Source organism: Ascidiella aspersa, chromosome 2 (genome assembly GCF_963924565.1).
Source record: "Ascidiella aspersa chromosome 2, kaAscAspe10.2, whole genome shotgun sequence".
Taxonomy (NCBI): Eukaryota; Metazoa; Chordata; class Ascidiacea; order Phlebobranchia; family Ascidiidae; genus Ascidiella; species Ascidiella aspersa.
This window is the reverse complement of record NC_139448.1, coordinates 32,091,679-32,117,948: the sequence shown is the minus strand read 5'-3', so window position 1 is coordinate 32,117,948 and position 26,270 is coordinate 32,091,679. Positions and strand designations below refer to the sequence as shown.

The following is a 26,270-nucleotide window of genomic DNA, read 5'->3' as shown; positions in this document are numbered from 1 at the left end:
TAGACCAGCGCCAATTCCTACCACTTCAAACAGAGAACCTTATAGTCATCCCATACCTTTTTCGAAGTATTTAGAAAGTCTTTGTGTGTTTTTTGTTTTCTTAATATCCCTGTTTGACACGCTATCATGCACAAAACCATCATCCATTTTGTTTTTTATGTCACGCACCGTCGCCCAAGCGCGACCGACAGCCGCGAGCGAACAACGTCACGATTCGACGATTATGACGTCAGAGAATCAGCTGTTTTGCTAAACAACCAAGCACGCTGTTCGCGTGCTGCGCGATAGAGAAAGGCAACGGGACGGGGCAAACAAAGGGTTTGCTCTATCCAACAGCTCTAGCCGCGTGGTCCTACTGACTGACTCCATCGGTCAACTACCAATGGTCAGTCGGTAGTTTAACACACTCATGGCCTAGTTTCTCATTTTAATGGAGGCGCAGTGTATAAACGATGTACTTAGTCATGTCAGTCTACATTTAATGGTTATTTTCGCCTGAATTTATGTTGCACAGCATCAATTTTGAGCTATGTCATCTAGGTTTTATGCACACCAAAGGTATTTTATGCTATCAGAAAAAAAAGTTAGGTGTGCGAATTATTAATTAATTGGTGTAACATGTCACAGAAGCAGACTGTATTTATAGTTTTTACTAAGACAGCGTTTTGTGCAATTCAGCAAACTTGCAGTCATTTAAATGTTTATAGCTGCTACTATAACCGCATCGCCACCGCTCGAATGTTTACGATACAGTAGGAATGTCAAAAATTGCCATAACTTCAACGGCGCAGGCTGTTAGCTTAATGACTAATTTGTCGGCCGTTCGTGATACGCGTGTGTATCGCGACTTATATGAAATCCGTGATATGCGCGAAAACCGCTGGTTTGTTTGTTAATGGAGTGCCTTGATTTAAAGGTCGCAGCTCGTAGGTTTGTTTTGCAATTCGCGTGTTGCAATAAAGTCTATGCAGGACGCAGCGAATGCCCTCCAATGTGTATTAACAGAGACGCTAAGGCGAAAACTATTTCTGTGTATTGATCTTGGTAACTTGCAATATAGGCTAAGTGGTTTTTAAGCATCTGACACCTATTTTTAGCCATAATCCAAGAGTAAGCAACATTGCATGGAAGATCTTACGTTTAGTTTGTATAGCTGTCCTATGCATTGCATGGTTTGCTTTGCATTTTAAATAATGTTTACGTTTGATAAATCTATAGTTTTAAATGCTAGAAAAATGTATAACGATGAAAATGACTTGATTTATTACTTTATAGTTCTGTTATCAATTTGAATTTTAAATATACTTAAAGACTTATGTTTTTTTTTTGTTACAGTAAACTTTGTTCATCTTTATTTGCACAATAACTACTATGCTACTTCAAAACAAGTATAATAACTAACCAAACTGTGGAAGCAAAGTTTGGAATAATCTACTCAGTCTTTAACTCAGTGTGGTAAACAAGATGGATATACCTCCACTAACGAGCCGTGACTTAAATCTTCAACTACCTGGAACTTCTGCTGAAAGTAAATTTTAAATTTCATTTTTTTCCTAAAATTTTACCAAATATGTTTTGAAACAAATCATTAAAATTCATATACTTTCTAGAACCAACAAAAAAGAAGAATCTGTGCGGCCTGCCGTTTTGCACCCCGTATTTTTTGCAAAGATTTGCGACGCCAAAATGGTTTCTGGCTGCAATTGGTTTCTTTGTCTTGGTACAGAGTATGCTGGTTTCTGGCATCACTAGCAGTGTCATAACAACAATTGAGGAGAGGTTTGTGAATTTTATAACAGTTAAAATTAAAGTTATTTGTATACTGCTACCAAGCATAACTTCAGTTGCTTAATACTGTTGTTTAAATTTCAAAAGATTTCTTGTTCGAAACACTTTTCACCTCTAACTTACAAACTTTACATATTTTAGGTATGGCTTGAGAAGTGCAGAGTCCGGTTTAGTCGTCTCCAGTTTTGACATCGGCAGCCTGGTTGTGGTCGTGTTTATTTCCTACTTTGGTGGAAAAGGTCACAGGGCCAGATGGGTTGGAATTGGATCAATAGCGGTTGCTGTTGGTAGGTTTTGGATATTAAGTCATTAAAGGTTTACAATAGCTTTATTTGTAGTACTTTGTGTTTGCATGAGTCCAATTTTGTTACAAGCCGGGAATTGTGGTTTTTACAGACACTAGATACAGATCACTTTTTTGATGTATGTAATTGAAACAGTAAACTGACATTTTGGCCCAGATACCTACGTTTTTGTATAACTTTGTTTAACACCGTAATAGTGATTTTAATATTTGATAAAATTTAGCATTTTATATAACTGTTGGAGCTAACACATTTTTATATATATCCTACAAAAAGTTATTTAGTTAGCAAAACATCTGGTTTTTTATGTGTTCTTAGGCTCCCTGCTGTTTGCCTTTCCCCAGTTCTTTTCACAACCTTACAAGCCTCACAGCATTACTGAGGACAATGTCATAAGCCCCCTGCTTTGTGTGGAAAATCGCACCAACGCAACAGATGTCAAATGTGAAGCAGAAGTAAACAACCTCTTAATCTGTGTGACATTTACCAACTTGGGCAGCAATCTAGCAGCTGCCCCTGGTCTACTCTCTTTGTGGTTGTAAAACTTGAAAATTATTTAATTGCAGCTGAATGTAGACTTATATACAAAGCTTTGTGAACCCAAATTTGAGTACAAGTGTACCAAATGCTATTTTAATTACTCATCTTGTCTAATTTTTGGATAGGCATGAATAATTTTTTGTAATAAATATTAATATTCAGCTATCTTTGTTTTAATATAAAGTGCTTATAACTCTATGGTGGTCAATTTTTGTAAAATTTATGAGTCAAATTTTTTTTTATTTATTGATGAGTAATTATTATTGTTTGCATTTGTGATTATTTGTTGTGTATGGCGAATTTGTGTTTTGCAAACAAATAATTTTCTGTACTTGGTTTAGTTTCCATTACCCACGTTTATAAGTTTTATTTATGTTAAACAGGAGGCCAATTCCTTGTATTTGTTTCTGTTCGTCATCTCCAACATGATTATGGGAATAGGGTCTACGCCAATTTATACCCTCGGAACAACCTACATTTACGATAATGTACCAAGGGAGAGCTCGTCATTGTACATATGTAAGGAATTGCTTTTAATGTTGCACTTATATAGTGGAAGAAATATTTTTGTTTTTGTAGTCTTGTGGTAGAGGCATTCCCAAACTAAGGATCGTATCACAAGTTTTATGGGTTACTTTAGGTTAGGGTAACACCAATTTTAGAAACATCTTTACATCTATATCAATTGTATTTTATAAAATACAAAAGTCAAAATTGATGCAAAACACAATTCCTCGAGTGGCACATTATCTTATTAAATGCTTGCATCAGTAGGCAATACCAAATGTCATGTTTATCATGCTGTCAAACTTTCTGAAACAATTGATAGGGCATTTTAATATGGATTTTCTTTCGCAAAAAATCACCTTATCTAAATTAATGTTTATAAGGATTGTGAATGAATTTGTTCCCTTTTTAAAATTAAAACACAAACTTTTCAGCCATGTGTTCATGTGTACTCACTACTCACGCATTGTGTGACACAACGAAACATGATTGCACCACCATTTTATTAATGTAGCAATTGTAGTGCCACTGGCTAGGCCACAAGGTGCCCAAGGCCAAGAAATGTGCAACATGCGCAGAATTTTACCATCCTTCCTTTGTCTGCGCCAACCAAATGGCTAAACTAGTGAACTACATTAAGACAGGCATTTGCAGGGTGTTTTCTCTGTTGCCGAATTACTTTAAGTGGATTAATGCACATTACTGCTGTGCTCTTTCCTTCCTACTTCCATTAATATCTATTGTCTCCTTAATTGACCGGTGGCCAGCCTGTCACAACTTAATCTGGAATTAGGTTAATCACTTTAAATCCAAGAAAGAGAATCAAAGCATCTGAACTGCATTGTCTGTGCTCATGTTTGTAACAATGCTGTCTGAAATTATTGATGTTTCTTTCACAAATGTTTATAAAATACTTCTGTTGTAATGTTCGAATAGCTTTTTTGCATATTTGATTTAAACGCCTCATGTTACTTTACTTGTCTGTTTAACAAAATTAAATTTGAAATACCTTTAATGTAAGTAATCCCCAAAGACATTAAATGTTGAATAAATAAAGGTTTATCTGAATCAAATGGTTTGTCAAACTTTTTGCCTTTTTGTAAGAAAGAATAATTACTGCTTGTTATTTTTAAAATATATTGTTTTTTTTTTATTCTTTCTAGCTATTCTTTATGCCATGGGGGCAGTTGGCCCAGCAGTTGGGTATCTTGTTGGGGGATTTTTCCTCACATTCTACATTGACCTTGGCAACACTTTATCGTCCGGTGATCCAAAGTTTCTTGGTGCCTGGTAAGTCTAGCCTTTTTATGTATTGTTAAATATATAGTGAGGTTAAACTAGATTAGTTGAATAATTATTTTTTAGCTGTTGTGATTTTTCAATAAAAATAATAGATATAGAAATATATCGGTTGGCAAAAAATATTAGCAGATATTTTCCTCTGTTCGATATATTGGTATCGTTATATTTTGGCCGATATTTTCATTGATATTTGCTATCAAAAAAATTCCATTTTTGTGCAAATAAAAAGAATTCGTTCAGCATCATGTAAAGTTAATATGCAAAATAAAAGTTAAATAAATAAAGGTAGATAAAAACTGAAATGGTATTTCGATTTTAATTTTCATTGATTAAAATTTTACTATATCTTGGGTATAAAAAAATCAAATCAATTTCATGTAAAAAGTTCGATTGCATGCTTAACATATAAACTAAATAACATATATCAAAAGTATACAGTAATCATGTCTACTAAGATAAAAGTAAGTAAGTTTTTGAGAAATGATTATTTCTTTGCAGGTGGCTTGGATACCTTGTATGTGCAGCTCTCTGTTTTCTGATTTCAATTCTGCTCCTAATGTTTCCCAGAAAGCTGAGAATGCCAAGATCAGGACTGTAAGCAACTAACATTGAGATCTGTTTATATTTAGTTCTGGTTGAAGTTTAACACTTTGGTCTTTTTGTCAGAGAAACTCCGGATTTTTCTACAGCCGGCACACCTGTTAGCATTACCACGGTCACAACAGAAACAGAAACCACAGAGGATAGCTTGGACACATCTGTGATAAACTTCGGAAAGAATCTTAAAGGTTTTATTTCTTAAACAGTTGTAATATGATTGAAATAGTAACTTTATGTTAGTCACATTTCTAATTTTTTTATAAATGATAAATTGACATTAAGTGGTGAGTTACATATCGAATTACACAAAGCAGCTAGTTGCAGCGAAATTTCTAAATTAAATCTTGCAAAACAAAAGTTAATTTTTTTTATGTATCTTATTTGCAGAGTTGCCAAAGGCATTTCTTTCCCTGCTTTCCAACCCCATCTATTTGTGTGTGACTTGCTCATCGACCCTCGAGTTTTCCATTGTTACCGCCTTTTTGACATTTGTTCCCAAGTTTCTACAGAGCCACTTCAGTATAGACACCGCTAAAGCCAGTATTGTCACAGGTACTTAGATTTGGTTCTTTTGAAGTTAGAACGGGAATTTTTCTATTCACTTAAGGACCCCAAGTGAACATGGTTCGGTGAAACTGTACACCCACAAAAGTCCTTAAAAATGTGTCATTATCTGTAAATGATGTCGCAAGTGTATCAGTAGCTTGTGATGACTGACATTTAATCTATCTGTAAAAAATTCACGCTATACATAGTTTTGTTTAATTAGATTTGCAGTGCATATCTTTTAAATTAATAATTGGAAATGTCTAACATTAAACTTGTAGTGTAGAAATTTTTAATTTTTTCTTGACATGTCTCACGTTATTTTTCAGTAAAGGAGTTTTACGAAAAAGATTTACATTTTCACAAAACACATTGAAAAGATAATAAACCATTTTAATAATTTTTCCATGATTAATAAAAAAAAGTGTAAAAAGTGTGAAAAAAACGCATTTTTTATTTTTAATTTAGGTAATTTTTAAACACTAAGCAAAAAATTCGTTTTCCAATCAAGAAAAAAACACCAAGTTTTTAAGCACCTCTGTAATTTTAGGTGCCGTCTTGGTTCCAAGTGCAGGCACTGGGATTTTACTGGGAGGCTACATTGTAAAGCGTTTTAAGCTAAACATGACCGGATGTGCCAAGACAGCGTTGCTTAGCAACCTGCTCTCCCTTCTTCTCTTTATTTCTGTCTTCCTCATTTCGTGTGAACAAAGCCAAGTCTCGGGGATCAATGCCTACTTCGACGACCCCATAACTGGAAGGTCTGTTTGTGAATATTTTGTTTATAATTTTAGTATAAAATGAAACGTTTTACCTAACAAGAGACAAGAGTTAGATACTGGTGTTTAAAAAAAGAGTTCAAATACCTTTTCTTAATTTGCCATAATTTTGAAGGGTCAGTTTATGAATATTTTAATCAAAAACGAAATATTTTGTTTATAAAATAAAGCGTTGTAAATAATAAGGGACAAAAGTTAGATGCTGATGTTTCATTAAATATATATTTTTTTCAATATTAACATAATTTTTCCTATTTAACACTAATATAATTCACAAGCTTTTGTATTTAGTTATTCCACAAGCACATGTAGTTCTGCTGTAATTAGCCCTAACCCACTACAGAGTAGCTTTGTTCATTTTATCATTAACGTAATACACGCAACTATTTTAACATCAATGTACGTTCAACAAAAACACTAATCTCTGATTATATTTATTGATTTTTGTGACTGTATTCAAAATGTTTATAGTGTCACTAGTTGGATTTCGCTACATTGCACTCCTGTCATTGGCCTGTCCGAAAATAATCAATATTCCCCACATTTCTTTGTTTGTTTCACTTTGGAAAAACGCAATGCAGGGCTTTGTGTGAACTTTCAATGCTCCCATTATATATCAATTAATTTTTCATGCGCCGAAATTTTAAAACCTTCGTCTCTATATACACGGGTTCAGAATCAACAAACACGTTGCCTCTTGAAAGCATTTTAATCTTTTATAATGAAAATATGTGAAACATGTGTGAACTGTTTTTTTTTTCAACGTTTAACCCCGTATGCTTGGCAACTCGAACTTAAAAAAACAGGTTAATTTGCATTATTTCGATAAAATCTAAAATGTAACCATAAGCCCATACAGAAGTAGGTAGCGTTTTGAACGTTTCGAATATCTCTTTATTCATTGTTAACATCTGATACTTCTACATGAAAAGAAGTAAAGAACTAGTAAGGATATCAAAGTATATACAGAAGTATTCAAAATAAAGAGACATTCGAAAACGTTCAAAATGCTACATACTTCTGTATGGGCTTCGATAGTCTAACTACAGCCACCAATCATTATGCTTCAAATCCCAAGGAAAAGGTTTATTTATTGTTCTGGTTATTGCTAAAAAATGCAAAAAGGCGAAATAAACGACACACTTTGTTCTCGGTCGAGTTTTAGACTTGCGGAATTTCGGAGACATATTTTCCCGCACAATGTCTTTGATGTGACGCACCAGAATACAAAAATAAAGGCATTTAGGAAGAAAACGAGTCGGAAAGCCGATCGGCGCGGCACTTTTTTCCGGTGCGAAGCTGCCTAAACGAGCACATTAATATCCTCTCCGCCTGTCAATTGTACGTACACCAAGCCGCAATTAGCGCAGGGCGACCCACCCTAGTAATTTCATGCCTTCTGTCCGACACCAGAAATATTCCCGCTGACCAGTTGGCGCTCTAGAAGACTTTTAAAATAGCTTTTTTGTTGCGTTTTTTCTGCTTTTCTGTACCAGGAAAGTGACAGCTGGATTTTATAATAAACAAAATTTTCAACATTTTTAACCGCAAAAACATTTTTTTACTTTATTTTCATTGCATAAACATTGCTCCCCCAAATTTCAATTCCTTCTAAAGCATTCCACCGCCATAGCCTATGCTTCACATAACACACAAAGTACACCTTCGTGCCGTTACTAAGGATGTTTCATGCCATTTTAAGGTCAAATTGAAAAGCCAGCCATGTTTAAAATAAATTAGAACGTCTCACTGTCGAGTGTTGAATATTTCTTCACGTATACTTTTTTGCAATGAAAAAATACGAGTATATATCAGGTTCTAGGGTCGTAAAGCAACCGTTGCATAAATCGTTTATATGAAGAAAAATGCTTGTTTGAACGGGAAAAAGTTTAATCTATGTTTTTTTAAATAAAAGTTTTTCAAATGAAATCTTTCCCCAAAAAAAAAAAAAAAAAAAAGAAACGTGACAAAGTTCGTTGATAGCATGGTATGCTCAAATGACGCATGCTCGAATTCGAGTCTCATGTAGTAATGCTATTTTTGGTTTAACCATGAACGTTGATTAACCACCATAATGTGGGGTGTTGAAGTTTGGGGGGAATTTCAAACCTTGCCGCGTTAAAGCTGATTTAGCAGTTTAAACGCACGACCGACTTATTACCGGAAAACATGTGTTGTTGCGCTTATGGCTTTAGTAGCAGCAGTTACGCAACAATTTGGCAACATACGGTCAAACAACAGTTTTCCTAATTTAGCGCACAACGCGTTCGCTCTGAGTTGAAAAGGGCGAAATATGAACTTTCAGCACACCGCGCATCCTTTATACTATAGGTTCCAGGGTTTTGCCCCGGAAACTGTCAGTCTGCAGTATAGGCTGGCCTGTAGTATAGGCTGGCCTTAATCAACCACGTATCGCACTTAGTTCAGCAGCTAAACGCCTTTAAAATCGCCTCAGTTGTAAAATCACATTTTTCGTCCAACTTGACCGGACAATAGATTGTGAGGTACGAATCCCTTCGATAGCATAAAATATTCAGTCCCACTTTCGTTATCCTTTATATAGGCCCATTCGTTCCCCGTTGTCAAACGAGAATTTAGATTGCTTGATTTTCGCCAAAAAATCTAAGTTAAAAATCTCTGTAGCATAAATAAAATAATACCTTAAAGTTTTAATAAAATCGAAAATTCTAGCGTTGGAATATTATGATTAACAGAGTTGCCGGGTAGGATTAGATTAAGTCCCTAGTATTGTACGTAACTTAATCCAAGTTGTGAATGCTTGCGAATATTTACCAAAAAGATCATCTCTAAACACAATGTCTTTCCCAGTGGCCTTTAATCGTGATTTTTAGGCGGCTATAAGAGATTACCCCCCGCTTGTTTAGACACAAATTAGCAGTCAGTCATTGTTCAAGCAACCTTTTGTGTTTCTATGTCCCAAAAATGTCCCGAATCAACTTTTAAAACCGCTGTTCTTTTTCCAGTGCCTCGCAAAATCTGTCTTCCTACTGCAATTCTGCCTGTTCCTGCCTTACCTCCTCTTACTCGCCGATATGTGCCGACGGAGTGGTGTACTACAACCCTTGCTGGGCCGGCTGCGAGTCTTCCTTCGCCAATGAAACCCAGGTAGGAAAGCAATTCTGTGTATTGTGACCTTCCAAAAAAAGTGGAACCGGAGCCAATAACCGTTGCCTTTCGGCAATTGTGGTATTCGTCCGATACTTGGGTAGACAATATCAGTGACCTTTCAACATAGAACTAATATTTGCGTATTAGTTGTTTGCAATCTCATTGTAGCATTTTACGACGTTGGCAAAAAACTCTAAGCAAGGCGAAACTCTTATAAACTACTCAATACAAATTTAAAGTGTTTAGGTGAAAGTACTAAATACAAATTTAAATAAAAAGTATTTAAGTGAAAGTATGCTAAATGCAAATTTGAAGTATTCAAGGCTTGTTAACCAAAAAAAAACACTACCTTTTGCGAGTTGTTAAATTAATCAAGTATGAAATTTTAACAATAGTTATGACATTACTCGATATCGGATTATACAGCTGTAATTTTTGCCCAAAATATTTAGTATCGGTATCAAACTAAAAAAAACGAAAAAATTAGAAGACAACAACCTTGGCGTCCAGCAATATATTTCAAGCAGGTAGTTGTTGTTATTATTGTTAATATTCTTGACACGTTCATAACTGCTGTCTGAAGTGGTGGTTTAGTTCGAGCTAGCTGACGAAATTCGAACAGCACAATACGCGCTATATGCAAATCAAGCGGCGACGAAAAATCCCCGTGAAATTAAGTCGTGTCTGAAACTTCGATACTTCTGAAAATTGGCCATTAATCGTTCGTGGCTTTAATGATATGCCGTTTTTGTGCGTCTAGACCAGCCCTGCAGTTTGTTCGAAGAACACGAGTTGAAATATTTATTAAACGATTTGCCGTCATTTTTGGCCCGATTAGGTAAAAGTAACACGAAAAAAAAGTAACTCGTAAACAAATTTATGACGTACCTACCATCAAAGGTACTTTACTTTTCGGGGCATTTTTTCTCAGTTAAATTATCAATCACGTTTGAAACTTTTTTGTATTTTCAAATCACCTAATCGTTAGTTACTTAAAAACAAACGCATGCTGTTACCTATTAAGCGGTCAATAAACAGGTTGTCCCTTTAGCGAAAGCCAAAACGACAGCCCCCGAGGGGTTAGACCTATTTAAAAAAATACGATAAAGCATCCACAGGGACCTTAGGATAATCTGTTCTTAATTTTGTTCATTTGGCTACTCCGTAGGTAAACGAAAACACACGAGACGCTAAGCTACAAACCAATGCTAGACTTGTCTTATATTCAGTTTTCCTTCTGATGGAGATATATATTTTGTTTTAATAGAAATGTATGTTAATTTGGGCCAAAGTAGGGTTCTAGATCAAACAAGACAGGGATAAAATGTGTAAACTAGGACGTGTAAAAGCCCACGTTTTTGTGGCATTAGTTTGGCTCCAATAGCATCCAAGTAGTCTAACATTAGTACATACTACGATCTGGTTTTTTGAATTATTAGGATCAAAGCTTGCCGAAAATCTTTATAAAACTGTCCAGACATTAACACTAAACTGTAAATAAATCTATACGACCTGGCTCTAAAAATTGCAAAGAAATCGTCAGTCAAAAAAATCTATAACACCTACTAGGAATGTCCGATAATATTGGACCGGGGCCGATACCCGATGCCAAATGGTAGTATCGGTACTTGTCCGATATGGGGGGTATGTGCCCCTATCGGATACCAAATTGACGTAGGAATTTCGACCATAATGTGAGATCTAACGCAGCGATTCTACCTTGAGCAGAAAATGTATTAAAACATAAGGTTAGCAACGAGAGGTAACTAAACTTCTAAATACAAATGCCAATTCGGCGCAATAGCCTAGAAAAACTCGTTTTGAACGTTGCAATTTCATTTCATTTTGCTTCTTTGAGCATAGTTATAACGTCATTAGTTATCGGATTGCGATACTTTTTGTCAAAATATCGGTCAAACTTACCGGAATGAAAAGTCGAGTATCGAACATTACTGCCACTTTCTAAACTTCCCGCTATTTTTAAAGTCGCCAGAAATAACTTAGTGAAAAACCTTTACGCAATATTTCAGACGTGGTACTACAACTGCTCCTGCATTCCACCATCGTCGGGTAAAGTCGGACCAGCAGTTGCAACCCACGGGGAATGCCTAAGGGACTGCACCTCGTCCTTTATTCCCTTCCTGTTCTGCCTCTTTCTCGTTACAATGGTGAGTGTGTAGGGAAGTGTTAAAAAAACTATAAACATCCTGCTCGGATTGAACAAATATAGCCTTTTTGTGAATGGCCATATTTAGAAGAGATAATTCTAGCTTTAAAATGTGTAAATAGCAAAACACGTAATTAACTATAAACAATATCAAAGCCCATAAAGGAGTAGGCAGGTTTATTTCATGTCAAAAGTGAAATAAGAGGTATTTAAAACGTTCAAAATGCTACCTACTTCTGTATGGGCTTTGGTATTCTTTATACGTCTCTTTACAACTTTCAATCATTATGATCCAAAGTAAAAAAACTGTTGTTGTTTTTCAAAAATCGCTTGATTGGATGTTAGGTTTATTATATCATTTATATTTCACTCTAATTTAGGGCCAATAGTATTGATGAAAATTAAAAATGTGCCACGCGAATTTTAAATTTATTTAAGTTTCCCACATTTTGAGTTCCTTGAGTTTAAATCAAAAATACGATTTGAGTCGTGTACTGCTGCATTGCGTTTTGTCTATCTTAAATATTGTTACTACGCTGCGCATTAAACCTAATACACAATACTAACAGTGTAAATTAATATACTCCTTGTTGCCAGGCAACCGTATGCGCGCACACGCCGTCGCTGATGGTGACGTACCGTTGCGTTGGCAACGACGAACGACCTTTCGCAGCAGGACTTCAATTCGTCTTCTTCCGAACCCTCGGTAATTTACTGTTTTCAATATTTGCTCGATTTTTTCGTGTTGACTTTTAATGGTTACAAATTTCTTGGCCCAAATAATGCCTAATCCACTGTTTTTCACACTTTTTCACCTGACTGACCCGTTTTTAAAGCGAAGGGGCATTCGTTTTAAGATAAAACAAAATTACGGAACAAGAACTACTAAAATCAGTTTTTAACCAGTGTTCGTCAAAAAATAAATCAACTTTCCTCAAGATATCGAATAAATAATCATCTAAAGATTGAAAACGGTGTGCTCAAGCCTACATTTCAGTAATAATCCAAGCATGAGTTTAAAAGATGTATGCCGGGCAACTTTACCCAACTTTTAGAACCACTGGCCTAGCCCACATATATAAAAAGGCACAAGACGGTTTTGTCTGTTTAAAAATGTGTGTCAGTATGTGCCAGGAACGGAGATCTAAACCAATGACCTGTAGTTTTTTTTTTATTTTTTTACCACAGTCCAGCGTCGGAGGTCCTAATGCTTTATAAAATCTCTACAAATTGGCTTGATTGTTGATGTTGTTGTTAAAACGAAAGCATTTCGAGAATTCGTCGTTTTCGTTTTTGTGTTTCCAGCGAAACAACGTCAAAGTCGCGAACGTGTTTTCATAATGGGTTTGCAATTAGCACGATAATTACTTTTACTACGTAAATCCTGGGCAGCGTTAATTGCCTGGTTTACGAGACAAGTTCGAAATGCAATTGGCTTGTCGTTGTCTAGTTTAAAACTAAAAACGGTAGTAAAAAGCTAACCAAAATGACCAACCCGGTGACTATTTGACAAAGTGGAACTTAAATTATCGTTTCGCTCCTTAAGTTTCATTTCCTTGCAGTTGATTACTAAATTAATTTAAAAAATTCAACTTTTTTCCCGAATTCGTACCGTTAAAGGTTTTCTTAAAGTGAGTTTTTTCCCTAACTCTGCTGTTAAAAGGATTAGCATTGCGAAACACCGATGTTTTGATAGCTTTCACAGTTGCTGGTATACTGGTAATGGTTAAGCTAAACAGGATATTACTAAAGCGTGAGGCGCCGAATGCTGTTTCAACGTGATAAATAGATGCAGGGAATTTCCAGCAGCGTTGCTAATGCAGTTCCCAAATTTCGAGGGCTTGCCAACACGAGTTGCGCAACGTAGCCTACTTCAACGCGCTATTATCACGCCATAGTTAGCGCTCGTTTCGCTCTACAGCTTTGTGGCGACGAAACTTTGGCCTGCTTTTAGAAGTGGGACATTTTTTCGTTTTTTTTCTGCATCTCTGATACTCCTCGGTCGGTTTACCGGATCAAAAAGCAGTGGTTTTTTTTCCGTTTTTTAACTATGTTCTTATTTGATCAGCTGTGCAATACCACTGGTCTAAACTAGTTTTAGGGGTTCATGAAGCCCAAATTCAAATATTAGTCTATATTTGAAAAGTAAATATTTTTTCAAAAATAATCAATAGTTAAATAATTAATAAAAAATATACTAGGATTCGATATTCTGGATTCGTTACTCAAGATTCAAAAGCTCAAGTCCAAGAATCCTCGGGGATTCTAATTTCAACATCCCTATTTATAACACTGCAGTTTACATGAATGAGTGTAAAACTAATATTGTATTGTCTATATCAAGGTGCTGAAACGAAGCCGACAGCATTAAAGTTGCCACAAATGATGCCTAAGACTAGCAACCAATAGTCTTTTAACGGTCGATCGAAAAACAATAAATATGCTGTTTTTTGAGCGGGCACGATTACTTTCATTTTTAGCCGCTTGAGTAAGTGGTAGGTCGAATTCGCAGCGAAATCTTGGCGATTTGAGGAACGAAAATATCCCCGGGCGACTATGCTATCGTCTTGTGTTGAACTCGTGAGAGATTAGGCGAGTTCGACATGTGGTGCAATAATAAACTTGCTGTTTATCCCCGCCAGAATCTCTCGCATTTTTTGCCTTAAAATTGCCGACTGCTTCGCTTTAACTCACGGTGACAGGCACTAAACTAAAGCGCGATTTAAAAAGCCCATTTTAGAAGTGCGCGGGTATTATAGGCTTGACGAGTAGTAACGTTTTGTGGTTTGTGTTGCAACGCTACTTATGAAACGTGATGCTGTGCAAACCTGTAGAGGTGATATCGCGTGGCTTGTCTGATAGCTTTAAAACTGCGGATTCCAATTGCCAGTTGGCGTCTCAGCGCGAGCGATTATGCAACCAAATATATATAACACCATAATCTTGGCTTCTACGAAACATAGTAATTGACCCACAAGCTATATTTGATTTTGGCACCCATACTTTAATATTGGTTCTTACCAGTGTTGTAATGACTTGAGTTAATGACTTGACGCACGAAGGTGCACTTAATTCACTGTTTTCAATAACTTGACTTAACTTGATTTGGGAAAAAATGAACAGACTAGGACTTAAGTCAAGTGTCAAATAACTTGGATTAAAAAAGAGTGTTTTTTATTAAACATTTTTAATACAATTGTGTTGTTTATTAATTTGTGCACTGCAATTTGCTTGCTGTGGATTGCGTTTTTGTTATTTCAGGTGTGTTATTTTTTACAACCAAGCGACCTTGCCGATTTTAATAGTTTAATGTTTATTTTTTTGTCAATGACTTGACTTGAAGTTTTGCTATCAAAACATTTTGACTAGGACGTGACTTGGGCAACTGATGACTTGTACTGGGATTGACTTGATAACTTTTGCAAAGACTTGGCTGGGACTTGAGTCATTTCAAAATGACTTATTTACAACACTGCTTTAGACATTGGATAATATTAGTTATGTGTTTAAAGGTATGCCGAAACAGAAGCTCGGATTTCAGCATTAGACTTGGCCCAGTAGTTTGTTTGCTGAAGCGCACTGGAACAGAATGTTGCGCCCAATTTACTCTGTAATAAATTCCCGACAACAAACCGCGCGGCGAAAGCGTGATTTACGTGACATGTGTTTGCGGAAAAGCGGAAAACACACAAACGTCAAACGTCGTCATACATTAAGCGGTAGCACGTATCTTTCGGGATTTTTTAATCCAACCGTTGCATTTACACAGTCACTATCACGATTTGGGTTTTCTGCATGGCGCCCATATGCTTGAAAAACGCATTACCCAAGTGTACAAGCCCCTGATAAAATTTCCTTGCGCAAGGAGACTTGCGGTATCGCAATGAAATAATTTGGACACCCCCAGCCAGACTTGGACAACTAGATAATTCTAGTTTTCTAGTTTGGTGATTTAGAGCAAAATGCGGCGAATTCTAATTCTAATCTAATTTGTAAATTGCTTATGTGCTCTAATTCTAGTTCTAATCTTATTCGGATTTTACCGAAAAATTCTACTTTCTCGGTCGAAAAAACAATTTTGAATTCAAACTCTTTGATCCAAAACGACTTGTGTGACAATTTTACAGTATGAAAAGCATAGGCTATGCTAAAAGGCATAAAATTATAACAGGAATACTTAGCATTCACATTCTTAATAAAAAAATTAATGATTTAAATTAAATTGATTGTGAATAGTAAATGTAATTCTAGTTCAAATTCTAGTTGAAATGCGTTTTTTTTTATAAGCGTGCGGTAATTCTAATCCTAATCTAATTTGGAAAAACTGAAATGATCTAATTCTAAGTTTAATCTAATTTTAAAAAGCTAAAATAAATCTAGTTATCCAAGTCTGCTCACACCGTGTTTGACAAAAATAGAACTGTGGTATGCCACACTGAATGTCATAAAATTGACCAATCTTTCCGCAGCATATAGGTGGCAGTCATTGCATTTTCGCAGTTCCGAGTTAAAATATACAAGTCGTAGGCATTTTATAAAACCAATATTCAAAGCCATGCTTTGAGCTAACATACTTATATCCCCGTGTGTTAAAAGCAACTCCCTTCGAACTCCTATAGAAACCAAGCCTTTTTTTATAAAATCACCTGTTTTAAACCTCACGTTTAAGCCTTGTGTGTAAAAAGTGGTTGTTCACCGTTCAGTGTCGTTACCCCTGAAATACAACTTATGGCTTTCAATTGCCCCTTTTTGAAAATTTATCAAGGTATCCCTCACAATTATCGATTTATGATAAACAACAGTAATGACCTGACAATTTGCATCCAACGATTTTAACAAAACTTAGACAGTGTACGAAGTATAATACTACTTTTTTCTTTTCAGCCTTTAACTATAAGTATAATAGGACAACATATTATTGTCAAAATTGCGCCCTCTAAATATTTTAAATTGCCGATTTATGGGTAATTTCTCGCAGGTTGAGAACCACTGATGTAAGGTATCAGTTTTCGAGCTCTGTGCATACAGGAAGGCAATTTGCATTGAAACCTACAGTTGTTTGATTTCGAGTTTGCACCAAAGTGTGAACGGCCTTTAACCAAACACCCTGCTTTTTTCAGCTTACATCCCAGCTCCCATATATTTCGGCATAGCGATCGACCAAGCTTGCCTTCTTTGGAATGGCGCCTCTGATCAGTGTGAAAATGGCACCGGTTCGTGTTTGGTAAGTCTTTTATACGTCGTTTCCGTGTTGGTTTGTGTTACTTGGCATTGTTTTTTAGGTACGGAAACGGTTTTCTGACTTTCGCGATTGTTGCAAACTAAATGTGTAAAACAAAAAATATTCAAGCTCTTATAGGTAACCGACAAAAATAACTTTAAATTAAAGCACAGGTTCTTTAGAATTTCTGTACTAATCAAAGTCAGTAATAAGATAAACCTCATAGTTTATAATAGTACCTAAACTCATAGCAGTCCCAAAACTCGACCCCCTCCCTTTCCCAAAAAATGAAAAGTAAAATTCTATGCTTCGCTAGTATTTGGCGTTTGTGTTAGCGATGTGTACAATGTGGTGCCATATGTTTCGAATTAAAATAGGCGACGCAATTAGTTGCTTTTTAAAAACGGGTTATTTTTATTTACATTCCGTGAGCCAACCGCTTGTTTAAAATACAATCTGCAGCCTTTTTCTTTTCCGGACAAGCCTGGTGCCAGTTAGCGTCAATTTACGTATTAAAATGTCTTTACGCAGAGGCTATACGTATCGACATACCGAGCATTATATGTAGAATACACAGCCAACGCAAGAAATGTGCCCAATGACTTTATCTCGCAAAAAAAAGATTGAAAGTCGTGTATTTTTCCTATAATCTGCAGATGCCAATTTTGCGTTTCGGCGAAGCACTCAGACGATTTACAAACACTGACATTTAAACAATTTTTAACCGGTTCGCTTCGCTTTCGCATACCGACTCGCAACGGAAGAGAGTATGGCTAACAGACATACCGACAAGCGCTCTGTGTTATTTGTTGCCGTTTAAAGCCCGCCGCGATAACATACGCCGGGTCGTGTCCTCTGTCGGTCCTTGGCCCGCACAGTTGGTAACTCGATAGTGTTTTTGAAATGAAACGCTCGCCGAATTACGGGGCAATGTATTCGGTTGCGCGCAAAGAAATTCGTCTCGTTGCTTCGCAAAACGTTTGTATACTCAAAGAAAAGGGTTTATCTTTCTGTAATTTAAAACCACCGGCATCAGGTTTCTGCTTGTCGATCACCGCTTCGCTAACGCGTATATATACAAGTCACTATTTAGTTAAAAACAGAAGGAAACACCATGTAAAACTTTTGCTACCATTAACAGTTTTTATTAATTCCACATTTCTAAATGGTACACATTTTTTTGATAAACATTTTATTATGTTTTACATGTTTTTTTGGCATACGCGTTATGGTATAAAAATGATTTTTTATAGAAAATTCACTCGGTTATCATAAATTATGAGCTGATTTACGTTTGTGCTGCTGCTGTTTTGATTATATGACTCGTAGTTTTGAATAAAACGTATTTAAACTCTGCAAAAATTTGTCTAGGTTTAAAAGTGTCAAACCTGGCTTCCGCGAGACATCGGATAAAAAACTTTAACACTTATGTTAGTGCGCGGTAGTGTGTTCCTATGTTTCAAGTTTTACACGCGTAATTTGTCCCGCTATGGTTTGAAACGCGTGGCATTTTTCTTGTTCGTTTATATAACTTTATCGCTTTAACTTAACCACTGAGTCCATAAGCAGAGGGGCTTGGAAAACTCATTAGGGATATGAGGATTTTACGATGAACGTGTACTTTGATGCGTTGTACAGTGTTACACAATGTACAGAAGAACCACCCAATGTTCATGAACTATAGTGGTAGTTAAGGATGATATTAATTTTTTGAAAAGAAAATGGATCCTTGATTCGCTGATTTAAGTGTAAGCTTAGGCTCGCAATAAAGTTAATCTTTCTAGAATTAATCGACATCACTAAATTCATTTTCGGCGCTCTATAAAAACGTTGTATTGCTGCTGACGGTTAGTGAACCTATAAACTTCAAGGGTGAAAATATAAAACTTGGGCACGGAAGCGGGTTTCGCGCTTGAGAAAACTTCAATAAAATACCGTTCTGGTGGAACGCAAGCGTAAGAAGTTAAAATGTGACGCTAAAAGTTGTGCGTGAGACTTCCAAATTTTCTTAAGTCGCAAAAGAGGTGCGGCAGTCATATAAGGCAACCTTAAAGCGAGGGTTCTTAACTGGGCCCGCGGATCCCTATGGGGGTACGTTGACAGTTTTTGAGGGTCCTTTAAGGCCTAATTGAAACGTATTTCATTTAAAAATTGGATGATTTTTCTAAAAGAAAATAATTAATTAACAAAAACGCTTCTATCGCATCTTTTTGAATTTTAACTCGATTTTTAGTTTAATCTCTTCACGAGAATTCTACAGGAAACAGCAGGATTTGTTAAATATATTTGTTTTATAACGTCATCTCTAAAAATGTTTTGCCGACCCGGATCCAAGCGAAACAAAAATATTTTTAGTGGTCTTCATTAAAAAATGTTCGAGAACCTCTACCTTTGAAGTGAAATAATTCTCGTTCTGCAGTAACTAAACATGCCACTTGGGCAATATAAATTCTTTTCACAACAAACTTCTGTTCATGTAATTTACCTGGGCTTTTCTGTATTGCAACTTGGAAAATTCGGGTCTTTCAATTGCGGGTGTGTCATAAACGCCGGTCCGCGTTCCTAAAAATGTAAATTTTTCACAGTGACGTAGTTTGTTTTCGTGTTCCGGATCGAGGTTTTTTTCACTGTCCTCGTGACACGGATCGAAATTAATGCACACGGCCCCTCAAAACGTCCAAAATTAGAGAGAAAGGGGCGCGAAATTCTCGACAGGGCGCTTTTCTGATTTCCTAAAGAAACAATTATGCAGGTCTCTTGTTGCTTGGCCTAAACGAGGCATCAATAATTCACGACAAATAGCTCCGGAATTTCGGTCGGTTGGTGGGTTTGCTTTTGTAGCGCCCGAAAAAACAAAGCGTTGCACCGCAAATGCGATTTCGGTGTTTTTGTGGGACCGGAAATTCTCCTCAGATAATTAACTCATCCGAGCAACGAGTATAGCACATTTTTTTACTCGTTACTCAGTTTACAGTTGTGACATTCTTAGTCTTATTTTTGTAAGACGAGGATTTTTTAAGACATAAAGGTCGAGTAGATCTACTGCATCTTGATTAAGACGTTTCGATACGAGCTTGTATCATCTTCAGTTAATGATACAAGCTCTTATCGAAACGTCTTAATCAAGATGATGTCGATCTACTCAACTCTTTTGGTTTTGTCATTCATTCTCCAGCTATGACAGATCAGTGCAAAGTGTACCCAAGGATTTTTGTCTTTACAGAATATTTTGTCGGGCCAGGATTTTTTCTTACCACACGGTGTTTTTTCTTAATAGACCTTCGTGTTATACCATATTGACGTGGATTTCAATAATGTCTATCTAACGGTTTATAAACTCAGTCGTTAAATTTTTTTGCCTTAAAATTAGTAAAGGAAAGTGAAAACTAATGGATCCGATCCGATACTGAAGTCTTTATCAGTGTACACGTTCAGGAATTTATTAAAACACGCAAAGGCTTAAACAAGTGGATTCCTTAAATCGAATGAATCAATACAAAACAATGTTAATAAAACAGCTCCTACCGCGACAAGGTAGTAACACCAACTGCCGTAAGGACAACTACAGTGTCAAGGCACCGACCGCAAGTCATAGATAGATCACACAATTAAATAGGTCATAAAGTGCTTACATAAACACGCGGTTTAGCAAGCTCACTGTTAATCTTAACAGAAAGTATTTGTGTCAAGTCCATGTACTCGTTTCAGATCCGTCACATTTTTAGTTTTTGTTTCGTTAAAGTTCTCACATCTCTAAAATAAATTTTTTTTCAGTTTTTTTTTTTTTTTTCAGGCGGCGAAAACTCGCAATGCTAACGTCATCCATCTTACTGTAGATTAGGTATGAACTTGAAAAAGACCACCGTGTGAAATATTTCATTACCGCGGCGGCCTGAGGCGTGTGGTGCTCTGCCAAATACGCCGCCGTGTTAAAGGCTTAAATCCCTTCTTTCAGCATCAACCGCGCTCCACACACTTGAAAAATTGTCATAAAAGTTCTGTTTTTTACAGCATAAAAATACCAGGTTTTATTGTTTGTCACGCTTTTGTAACCTAGACCCCCACTGACAGGTTGTCCACTTTAAAAACGCTTTTTCGAGCGTTTTTACTCTTAATCTGTTAACATCCACTTCGAAAAGCGACAGGGTTTCTTAATCATATAACTTTTACTTTTTCACCTCTACCATGGTCACTTCAAGAACTTAGTTGTACCGTGTTTTTTAACGAAGGCAATCGCCATTTGTATTGTAACATGTTTTTTGAAGTATTAAAGAGTACCAAGTAGAAAAAGGGGGACACTTTCCTATTACAGAAGCACTTGCAACTATAGCAAAAGAGGGCCATGATCTCTAACACGCGTACATTTTTAACAAGGGCTAACAGGGCATTACAGAGACTTGTAAAAAAGTAGCCCCTACTTTTTAACAGTAAAGATGAACTGGACAAAGGGTTGAAAAGGTATAACAAAGCCATGGTAAAAAACAAGCGTGCGTTAAAAGGTGACTTCGTCAAACCCGCTAAAATCACCCTTGCGAAATCGCTTCTTCTTTGTTCCAAGACTTGGCGCCGTTCTTAGCTCCCAATGAGCGGCTTTCTTTTTAGCTGACCTCGCCTTACCTTCCAACTCACTTCGTGACGTAAGTTGCGGTTTGGCTTCGTCAAACGACCTAATTAGATTTCCAGCGGCAAGCTTGCGTTCGCTTTCCAAAGGATTTGTGTTTCACTCGCGGTCTTTTGCTTCTAATCTCTGCACCCTTTCTTTTGTGTTTACTTAAACCCCAGTCTCTGTTAAAGGCATTTTGTTCTTCGTTGAAACCTGCGACTACCAACCCCAAAGGCCAGTGTTTCTCAACCGTTTTTTCTGCGCCGATCCAAATATTAAACGTACGCACAACAGCGAAGCTTTGGCGAGCCAATTCTCTTACTTTTTGAAAGCGAACAAAACCAAATACAACAGTATTAACAGGTTCGAATTTATATAGCCATGTGAACTTCGACCCAATCAAATCAAACGGCGACCCGGTCGCGACTTTTGGGTTGAGTTTTTGATAGCGATTAACAATCCAATCGATGATTTAGATACATGACCACACAGGCATTAATCCTGGGACCCCTGTTGAACTTTGCAAATTAGCAGACGTAACCAACATTTAAGCGCCAGCCAAAAGCTATACGTATTTTAGCTTTCTGTTTATATGTAGTCAGTGCGCTGGACGACTGAGAAAATGTCGTGGTGCAGTCTTCCATTATTCCACCCAGGGAATAAGAGTCGTTTTTTACAAGAAAATAATCGTAACATAAAATTTCAATTACTTAAGCGACTTGCGACATTAAATTTTCCGCATGATCATCTGGGATGTTTTAACAGCCATATCTTATATCACTAGTCATTAAAATAACGTAGTTAGGCAATAAACCTTCAAGTCTTGCTTCACAACCTTTTTGACGGACCAAATTAACAAAGTAAATATTTAGCGAACTGTGTTAACTCTACTCTATTAATCTTTCATGTATATTTATTTAACGATCGCTAGCAAGGTAAAAGACGACTGCTCAAACAGTCAAACGAAATTAACGAAGTCCAGCCATACAAACTACTGCAGTAAGTAAGCCACCAGAACAAACCAAAAAGCGAGACATGCGTTGCGAAGCGCTTCCTTAAGGTGGATATTTTACGCCCATCATTAAAATATAGCCTATCTGTAACAACAGTAGATTTAAAAGTTAGTACTTACATGAAATAGTTACGGTCTCAAATGTATTTCTTATTCAACCCAAAACTTTAAAAACCTGTCTATATTATATAATTTATATTTCTATAGCTTTAAACTTACTGTGAAGTGACTTTGAGCTTCTATAATACTCACGGATCAGGCGCTATTACCGGTCAAAACCAATCGAAAGCCAACATTATTACGCTCACACGTACACGCCACCCGCAGCACACGTACACGCCACCACCGGAGTGACGTCATCGCAAAAAATAATGACGTCATCCCCTTCATTCGCAGCTGTACGACGCCCGGACGTTCCGTTATATCTTCTTCGGCGTCGCGTTCAGTCTCAAGCTGGTGGCGTTTGGCTTCGTTTTCCTCTCGTGGTTGCTATGCCGACGCAAGCACTCCCAGCACACGCACACCACCAAGTGGCGGAAGATCAGGAGGAGGAAGGAGCTCTCCAAGAGCAACAAGGAGCAGCAGGGTGGGAGCAATAAACGCTCCGAGGGACCCACGTGTAAGTGTTTTTGTTGGCTTGAAGCAGCGGTTGTTAAGCTATTTTACCCCTTTGGAGAGTAGTCCGGAATTTCTCTTGGATTTATTGACAGTTTTTATTACATCAGGGGCATAGCCGTATTATTTCTTCGAAATAATGTACAGTATGCCGAATGAGCGTTTGCCTGTGGCGCACTTGGTAACCCTTCCATGGCTTACCGATGAAGAAGCGCTGGTTTATAGAGTTTATCAGTTTGATAACGTTTGCTGTAAATTTATGCAAGACAAAAATCGTGAAATTCGTTTGAATCAGAGTGCGGTGTTTTTAGCATCCTGGAAGGGGTATACCGGAGTTGTTTTAAATTGAGATTTATTACACTTCGCCTTCTAGTTTCGTTTTTTAAGTACTTTATGCTCGATGGGCCAAGCCGAAAGAAAACGAAAAAAAAAATTGTTTTTGTATTTGCGGCGCACCCGTTTAAGAAGCGCTGGCAAATAGTTTAAAAAACACTTAATGTTAATGAAAAAAAAGTCCAATTTGTAGTAAATAGCCTAATTGTGGCACGCTTAAAGCGCAATACTAACACATATATCACACACTTCACAGCTTCTTCCCTTCCCGAGCTATCCTTCAGCGAGACCCCGAGCAGCTCGCAGATGTCACGCACCGCCTCCTCTCCCACCGTTGACGTCATTAAATTTAATGACGTCACAACGACTGCGTCATCAGCGGCGAGCAGCTCGTCTGTGAGCACCGACGGAAGCCAGAAGGCGCTGGTTCCCAATCGAGAATCGCTCAAACTCGACCTGATCAGCTCCAATCAGGGGCCAGTGACGTCACAACTGGATGACGCGAAGCTCTAAGCGTGTGACGTCATCCTCGAAGTGACTTCGGTTTATTTAAAATTTAAGAGTTCCAGCCCTGCGCCGCAAGTGAGAGGTTTTGCTTGTTGGCAATGGGATGTTATCATCTCAAGTCAGGCCTAAACTAAAATTTTCTTTCAATTGTTGAGCAGCTGATTTAGTGATTTTCTTTATCATCGCGCCTTGATCTCGTTCGAGCGTGTTTTTGATAGCACAGTTCGCTATTGCAGCGGTCGCAATTTCCTATGGGCGTGAGTTCGAATCTCACCTGAGCGGTAGCTTTTTATGGCTGGCTTTGCGTTTTTAGCTTGGCATGGCTGTATTTTCGCGCTTTTAAGTGTTTTAAAAGGTTTTTAAGGCTTGGTTATAAACAACTTTTGCTTTATGCTGTTCGAGGTGTATGTTATAAAATCTATTCATATTCCTGATTTTTCTAAAAATCCTAGCTATGCACCAAAGTAAGAAGTGCCATATGCATCGACCCAACTAGTTGATAATACGTGATCAAAACGTTTCAAAAGCAACCCAGGAATCAAGTTTGTCGCAAGTTCGTCTTGTACTATAGTTTATCGTGTTAAGACAATTGATAATAACCGATTTGGTACACAATTTACCCTTTACAATAACACTTTTTATTCCTTTTATGTCCAGTTACATTTTCGTTTTAAATCTTATGGTTTTGGCTTTTCAAGTGACAAACAGACTGTATATTAAGAAAAGGATGTTGTAAAGCTGTAAAAATTATATGCTTACTTTAATCGTTTGGTTAAATCGAACAGTTCAGGGTTACGCGCCGATAATAAAGAAGAAAGTCGAAATAGTGCACGTCCTATCTTTTCAATTACGCCAACAAATCTACCTTTTTGAAAATTGCTCGCGAAACCACCTTGTGTTAATTATTATTATTTTTTTTTTGAGGTCGCGCGTTCGATCCTCACCGCCGGCAAGTGGTTTTGTGCTTTTCCAGCCGTTTATTTGTTGTGTAAGCATTTTGCTTCTGACAAACGGCTTATTCAAAGGCTTAAAGGCCTCATGTCATTCTGTTTTAGGTTTAAATTTGAAAATAGGCAATACTTGTCATTCCGTGCCTTGCCCTAATTTTCACACTCCTTGGTGGTTGACAGCGTTGCGTCTGTTGCAACAGACCGAACGAACCAGTGTGAATAAGTAATCTTTTCTCATAATGGTTGGATGTTGTAGTAAGAATTTCAAAGCCCATACAGAAGTAAGAATCATTTTGAACGTTTCGAATAATTCTTTATTCATTTTTAACATCCAATATAAAACATTCATTCGAATATTTTAAAATGGTTCTTACTTCTGTATGGGCCTTGAAATTCTTACTACGTCTAATTTGTTCTCGTTTTGTTGATTTGCCTTTTACCCTTCATCGTACCACTTGTTGTGCCGCACACTGACGTGTCACACTTTTTTGTGACGTAAAATTACGCAGTTGGTAATTCGTGACGTCACATCGTGTTTTGTGCTCGCTTTCTGGAGGCGTTACTCAGTGTACCACCGGTTCCGGTTTAACAGCGTAGTTTCACCAACTTTTAATGTGATCTGCAATTCAAAAGTTTTGTTAATTGGTCTTTATACTCCACTAATTACCACTGTTATTACTTCAGTGATTGATTTTTGAGAATCTTTTGTTTTTGTGTATAAGTTCTATTTTAACCACCCCATGTAGGAAAATTTTAGTTTGATTTTTAAGGTTGAATTTTATGGCCCCAATGGTACAATCTCACTCTTTTACCGTGTTCGTGTTTTTTAGATCGTTTTAATTTGTTTTTAGTGCGTAGCTTAGCATCGGGACAAGATGAAATGATCTACGATTTATTACACGTTATAGAAGCTTATTTAGAAACAGTAAAACGTTCCACTTTAGTAAGTGTTTCTACCTTTCCTTTTTTCCATTTTGTGCGCTTCCTGAAGCAATGATGCTTCTCCGTCACGTGACATCCCCTCTAGCTACCTCCGGTTGTCATACTTCGAACGTTGTTTTGTTGGAAAATTCGAAGCTATATTTTTTATCGCGTGGAATAAAAGTACGAACGAAAACGATGTTGAAATCGTGGTATTTAGAAAAGCAGAAAAGGGCGTAGTTGAGACGATAAGGGCTGTCAAGTGCTAGGACAACCGCAGGCCACCAGGAGTATCGATTTTTCTCGGTTAGAGTTGATTGTAAAGTTTTGTCTGATTGTAAAGTTAGCGGTCTAAAAACTATTGAAAAAAAAACTGTTTTGAAACCTTCGAGTTGGTAAAAATGGTCACAATACCACATGAGTACTCTATGGCAGGGTGGTCCAA

The 26,270-nt window shown here is 37.0% G+C and overlaps 1 protein-coding gene across 1 annotated transcript; it reads left to right on the top strand.

Annotated features, from left to right (window-relative positions):
* On the top strand, positions 1 to 26,008 carry LOC146164951 (solute carrier organic anion transporter family member 5A1-like). The gene is made up of 17 exons (XM_083382906.1): positions 1 to 385; positions 1,336 to 1,528; positions 1,611 to 1,779; positions 1,930 to 2,075; positions 2,412 to 2,548; positions 3,017 to 3,152; positions 4,304 to 4,430; positions 4,941 to 5,036; positions 5,109 to 5,230; positions 5,430 to 5,594; positions 6,139 to 6,349; positions 9,352 to 9,493; positions 11,527 to 11,664; positions 12,261 to 12,369; positions 16,784 to 16,887; positions 22,896 to 23,118; positions 23,704 to 26,008. Exons 2-17 carry the CDS (start codon positions 1,465 to 1,467, stop codon positions 23,958 to 23,960), a joined length of 2,346 nt encoding a protein of 781 aa, XP_083239032.1. The 5' UTR covers positions 1 to 385; positions 1,336 to 1,464; the 3' UTR covers positions 23,961 to 26,008.
* The last annotated feature ends 262 nt before the right edge of the window (positions 26,009 to 26,270 follow it).